General features: G+C 44.4%; 1 protein-coding gene across 1 annotated transcript; it reads right to left on the bottom strand.

Annotated features, from left to right (window-relative positions):
* Positions 1–295: 295 nt before the first annotated feature.
* LOC103806445 (heterogeneous nuclear ribonucleoprotein D0) lies at positions 296–3,195 on the bottom strand (the record flags this gene model as incomplete). Its single annotated transcript, XM_009079136.1, has 3 exons — positions 3,031–3,195; positions 1,487–1,648; positions 296–427 (listed from the first exon to the last, which is right to left on the bottom strand). Coding segments are annotated over exons 1-3 (459 nt in total), but the record flags the coding sequence as incomplete, so codon positions are not given.
* Between the last annotated feature and the right edge of the window lie 3,382 nt (positions 3,196–6,577).

Here is a 6,577-nt window from a genome sequence, read left to right as displayed (position 1 = left end):
CACCTGTCTCTCAAACCGAGACATATGCAGATCAGTGACAGCACTCATCCCACACAGCTAGAGAATGTGGGAGCTGCACGAGGCGTAAGTATGCTGGGGCCCAGCCCTCTCCCCACACGGCTGCAGTAGGAAACCTCAACTCAGAAGTTAAGATTTCAGTTCATAGGCTTAATGCCTACACATGAGAAATAATGCTTATAGGTATGTGCAGACTGTTGTCCGCAATCAGATGCAACTGATAATGTAATTCCCTCTATTGTCATTGTTCAGTTTCTCTAGGAAAAACTCCACTTACTTTACTAAGCCCAACATTGTGGTATTTCTTTTCCATTATTTTCTTCACTGGTTCCTCCTCCTTGAAAGTAATGAAGCAAAATCCACGCCTCTTGTTAGTTTTGTTGTCCATGGGGAGTTCTATTGATTCAACCTGGTCGAAGACAATGATTTTATCTTTTACTCTGCCATTCATTCAATTTAAAATCCTTCAAACAGATCATATTTGTTAACTGAAATTATTTAGACTTGAATATGATAATGTATGTCCTTCACAGGGCTTTACATCGCTCAAAACCAAGGAAAACATCACTGACTAAAAACAGTGTTCAGAACTGTGTGAAAGACCTTTCCCTCTAACTTACAGTATCATTTCTCCATTCAGGAACTTGTGCACAAGGTGCACAAAGAATATTTTAGTTGTGCTGGATGAATAGTCTCAGTCTGACTTTTGGTTTTAACTCAGTTAAGACTGAAGTAACTAAGTATTTCAAACCCTGAGCAGACCTAGTCCTTCAGGTTTTGTATGAAAGATGGAGCTTTGTGCAAGTGCACAGTTCTGTTCACCCACAATGCTGCTAGAATTGTACGTTAACAGGACAAATTTACACCTGACTACAAACACAGGCTCTCCTTACATACAGCATATGAGACTTCAGCCTAGGCAAACAGTGGCTAAAGTCTGTAGGCCTGAGTGGACTGTCTGTAAGCGTGTAATGTATGGCAGCGATTTGGTGACCAAATTCCCTGACAACAAAGGTGCCATGACCTGACCCTGGCAACGTCTGAGAGCCAACAGAGAAGCAGCAGCTGTATCAAACTCTTACAAGTCCAGCTTTCAAAAACTGCAGCACTACTTTGTTCATCTGCACCACCAAAAATTGGGGACAGAGAGAGACAGACTGCACAGTCACACAGGATTTAGGCAAACTGCCTGAGTCTGTGAGTTGGGGTGGCTGAAGAGCATCCCACACTTCAAAAATGCTGCTTCCCTCTCTGACTTATCCCAGCTCTTCTTTCCGTTAATCCAGTCTGTGCAGCTCAAAGCCTGTAATTAGTCATAATTTTAATGATAAAAGTCTTAAGACACTTGGAGCCACACTGGCCATGCAGCTGACAGCAGTGTCCATGCAAGCTGGGGGCTGCTTTTTATTACTACATTTATGAGGACAGAACAAGATCACAAGTAAATGCAGTTCATTTCAACACATACCTCACCAAAGCCTCCAAAATATTCCCTTATTTTCTCCTCAGGTGTGTCTGGAGATAAGCCCCCAACAAAAATCTTTTTCACAGGTTCTTTTGTTTTCATGGCTTTAGCTCTTTTTGGATCAATGACCTTTCCATTCAGCTTGTGTTCTTTCTGGTCCATGACCTGTAGAAAATCAAAACACAGTCTTAGAGAGTTCAAGCTAGATGTTTCACTGATGTTTTGAGCAAGGCACAATTATTTTATATTTAGTTTTGTTGATGCTGTTGCCTCAATTTCAATACTTTGCAGCCATCGTTTGCTGCACAGAATGTTCCAGGATTTTGAGCACTATGCACTGACACAGACAGTTCCGTCAAAACTTTTCAAGGGCCACCTGGAGTCATGGACTACCCATGGGAAGTAAGAGCATAACATTTCTCAGAGAGTACTCTACAATCTCAGCCTCAAACCTTATGAAGTAAAGAATCTGTACGTTAGATATCACACCTCAAAGAAGGTGAAAACTCTTCCCTGTGCTGAAAAGTAACAGCTAATTTTTGCTTGGCTAGAGCCCAAATCTATCAAAGCTATTGGCTCTACTCTAGGGGTTCACACTGCAGCTCTGGAATGCAAAGACTTGAAGTTCGTTGCAAATCACTGTTTTCACAGCAGTAGGCAGCAGACATTTATACAGAGTATTTTTCAAGTGCTCAAGTCCAGTGGCTTGCAGCACACTCCCCTGGAAGTGCCCAAAGCCATACCTTAGCAATCACTGCGGGTCCTGGCCACTGCATCATGATGGTTCAGGAAAAAACCTCACTTCAGTAAGCATCTAACAATGTGCTGGTTTGAGCTGGAGTAGAGTTAACTTTCTTCACAGAGGCTAATATGGGGCTATGTTTGGATTTTGTGCAGAACACAGAGTTGATAATGCAGAGATGTGTTTGTTGTTGCTGAGCAGAGCTTACACAGAGTCAAGGCCTTTGCTGCTTTCCATACTGCCACACTGGCAAGGAAGTTAGGGATGCATGGGAGATTGGGAGGAGACACAGCTGGGACAGGTGACCCAAACTGACCAAAGGGATATTCCATACCATATGGCATCATGCTCAGTATATAAGGTGGGAGGAAGAAGGAGGAAGGGGGGACATCTGGAGTGATGGCATTTGTCTTCTCAAGGAACCGTTATGCGTGATGGGCCCTACTCTCCTGGAGATGGTTGAACACCTCCTGTCTGTGGGAAGCAGTGAATTAATTCCTTGTTTTGCTCTGCTTGTGTATGCAGCTTTAGCTTTCTCTATTAAACTGTCTTTATCTCAACCCATGGGCTTTTCTAGTCTTTACCCTTCTGATTCGCTCCCCCATCCCATGGGTGGGGGTGTAAGTAAGTGGCTGTGTGGTTCTTGGCTGCTGCCTGGGGGTAAACCACGACAAACATATATTGTATCCCTGAACCATCTCTTCAGCAGATCATGTACAAATAACTAGGCATTAAAAAAAAAAGTCACCTGAGGGCTTTATCTTTACTACCTAGAATTGCACATGTTGTTTGACATGAACATTACCTTATCTACACTCTCGGACTCCTTGAAGAGCACAAAGCCGAAGCCTCTCGACCGCCCAGTGATGGGATCCAACTTCAGGGTACAGTCTACAACTTCACCAAACTTAGAGAAATAGTCCTTCAAATCCTTCTTTGTCGTGTCCCAGCTAAGGCCTCCGATAAACATTTTCCTGTTGAGACAAGATGTTGACAATCTTTATCGTGTGTTACCCAAAGACCTTTCAAACTATGCGAGCTCAACCACCTCATGCAAGGAATTAGCAGTGTGCTATCAGCAATTACACCACACACACAAACCTGCACTTTCTGAGAACTTGCTTAAATGCTCCTGGCTAGGTCAGATAAAGATTTAGAAGTACACAAGAGTCTGGCACCATCTTCTGCTGCAGTTGCTTACTCTGCTATCCAATAGTGACAAAAAGATGATTTAGTACTTCCTTGCATCCCCACCACAGGCTTAATTCCATTTAGTTACCTGTGGAGCCTCCACACAACTACTCATGAAACACACACAGGCAGCTCAGATTGATAAGGTTTAAACAGAGGCATTTATGTACTAGTCTGGACTAGACATCTACTCATACTAGTAAACTAAAACAAACAGTTTAGCCAAGTTCCCTTCCCCAGAAAGCAATAAAAAAGCAAAGTATTGGATGGTCAAACTTATTTTCCCTTACAAAAACATGATTGAAACACCTGGCATGACTCAATACAATCAAGGCAAGGTCTTCCCAATACTCCTACAGGACCAGTGTTGCGGGGCACATGTGTACATCAGGGAATTCTGATCATGACATCTGTTTCCAGAAGCACACCGGAAGTTTAGAATCCAATCATGACTAGTAAGGCAGCAAAAAAATTGAAAAAAAAGAAGAAAAAATCAAGCCAGTCTGCACACAACTGAAACGTCCCTGGTTTAGGCACAGGGCTTATGCACCCATTCAAAAGAGGATTTGATTTGAGATGATCTCTTCTAATACTGATAAAGATTTTACAGCAGGTTCTAAACGAGTATGATCCATTATGAGCTATAAAAATGTTTTCTACAAAGCTCTGTCCATTTTCACTGTACCAATTCATTCTACAGCCACACACAGTTATTAGAAAACCTGAAAAACCACTGTACCGTGTTTCCAGCTCCTCCACCTTCCACACACACACAAATACTCCTGCCAATCATGTAGAATTGTGCTGCACCTCCACAAGTCAAACTCTCTCAAACCAAAAGCTGTTCCTGTGAACCAACTCTGCAGAATTAACAGAAGCATTCAGTTTCTGACAAACACATCCAACCTCCATACAGCTGAGAGGGTTCAAGAGCTTCAGAGGCTTCTATAACAAGTCCTGAAACAGGAGTTCCATCCCCCACCCCTTTATCCACTTTTCCCATGAGTTCCAGATCTCTCTTCAGCAAAGCACCACAAGCCCTTTCTATCTAGTGTGACTTCTCATTGTCTTCAGGACCATATGGGGAAAATGGTCCACACTGGTGAACCAGCAGCCTCACACCAGTACAGACAGCAATTTTGTTTTCTTCCCTTTTGTTCACCCCTCATTAAGGTTCTTGCATTGTTTGCTGTTTCGTGGGGGGTTTTAAGCAGCCAAACAGAACACACAGAGGATGCAGCACTGTATTTCTGACACACGGGGGACAGTGATGCTCTAGCAGTTACTCCTGAACTCTCACTTGCTGTGCAACACACAAACCACCTGTTTTATAGTCAACAACAAACCATCAACAAACACACAAAACCTGTTGTATAGCTATTAACAAACACAACATTAGCATATAAAACCTGTTTTCCATCACTGAGTACAGACAGACCAAGACAGGGGCTGGAAACTGACAGTCCTCTGAAGGCTCTTCTTCCCCCCACGCAGGAACTGTCAGAGAGCAGCAAACCACAACTGCTTCAGTCTGCCACTACCCAAGCTGACAAACCACTGCTCCACTGCCAAACTGAGGTCAGGCCAAGGCTACAGCACAAACATGAACACAACTCAGGTGTGATGCCACAGCACTGTCAAAGACTTGTAAAACACATCCATTTCCCACCCCACAGTTTGGCTGGTCTAAGTCACATCAGCACAAACAGGTTTCCAGAGCAGGTTACCAGAAGCGTACTGGGAAACTCCAGACTTAGGTAAACAGATAGTGGGTTTGGCCTTTCTCCAACAGAGTTGCCAACGTGGCTTTCTCAAGTCCACAGTTCTCACCAAGGAGATCTGAGGGTATGAGAACCTGCACACTGTTTTTTTCCTGAAAACACTGTCTCTAATTCCTAGTGCAAAGAAAACACCAACAACCCACACCCAGCAGCTACCAAGGATGTGCTGATTTCCCTCCATTACTAAGAGAGCTGTCAGAACACTTCATTTCCTGCACAGCATCACCCCTAAGAGTTGACAGGTCAAACAAAAGGACTGACCTAAGCTACAAGTCAAAGTATGACACATGTAACCACTGCTCAATGTCACTGCACCACTCAGAGACACCTTTCCCTAGGCTGTGTTGCCCCAAAACAGCAGCAGGAAAACCCTTTAACAGGTGTGTATGCAAGGGTAAAAAGCAAAACAAACATGCAAACTGCAAAGGTATTTAAAGCCACTAAGAGCAGGTGAGAAGTAACAAAATATTCTGAGTTTTCACTAATCCTAGCAACACACTGTAGAAAGGGTTCCTGATCTCTCTCTCAGCATCATCCCAGGTTATTACAGGAAGAGGAAGACACTTCGGGAAAGTTTTGCAGCACATTATCTACAGGATATAGTATCCTAGTGCTCCTTTATCCAATTTATCTTCTGCCTTGTCCCGAAACAGACCTGCAGCTCCAGTTTCTCACAGGCCTGACCGGAATCAGCATAGAGCATCAGCATCATACTGCAGTGACAGGACAAGGGGTAACGGGTTCAAGTTGAAGGAGGGGAAATTTAGGTTAGGTATTAGGAAGAAGTTTTTTCCTGTGAGGGTGGTGAGACACTGGTACAGGTTGCCCAGGGAGGCTGTGGCTGCCCCAACCCTGGCAGTGTTCACAACCAGGTTGGATGAAGCTTTGAGCAACCTGGTCTAGTGAGGAGGTGTCCCTGCCCAGGGCAGAGAGTTGAGGCTAGATGATCTATAAGGCCCATTCCAACCCCTAAAATTCTACAATTCTATCATCACTGCATTTATCATATGTGAATTTCACCAGGTACATGCAAATGACACTGCCCCATGCCCAGCATCAGAGGGTTAAGGGCTGCCTTCACTCTTCAGACATCACCTCAAACAACCTTCCTCACAGCAAGCTGCACAAGAAGCAGAAGGATGGCTCAGGCTGGGAAGAAGTCCAGGCGCCTCACGCCTCTGACACTCAGCTAACAGCGTTTATGCCTGCAGCATGCAGCTACTCAAACGGGGGACAGGGCAACGCTTAGGGTGACTGCGACCCGAGCGCTGTGCACGGAGTTAGTCTGAACACAGGCGCCGCAGGTTAACCTAAAGGAAAGACGCCCTAAAAGATGAAGAGAGTTCGTGGCTCGGCACACATCGCACCCGGTGTGCGCGT

The sequence above is a fragment of the Acanthisitta chloris genome, unplaced genomic scaffold (genome assembly GCF_000695815.1).
Source record: "Acanthisitta chloris isolate BGI_N310 unplaced genomic scaffold, ASM69581v1 scaffold44347, whole genome shotgun sequence".
Lineage (NCBI taxonomy): Eukaryota > Metazoa > Chordata > Aves > Passeriformes > Acanthisittidae > Acanthisitta > Acanthisitta chloris.
The sequence above is the reverse complement of the archived record's forward strand: the minus strand, read 5'-3'. Positions and strand labels throughout refer to the sequence as shown.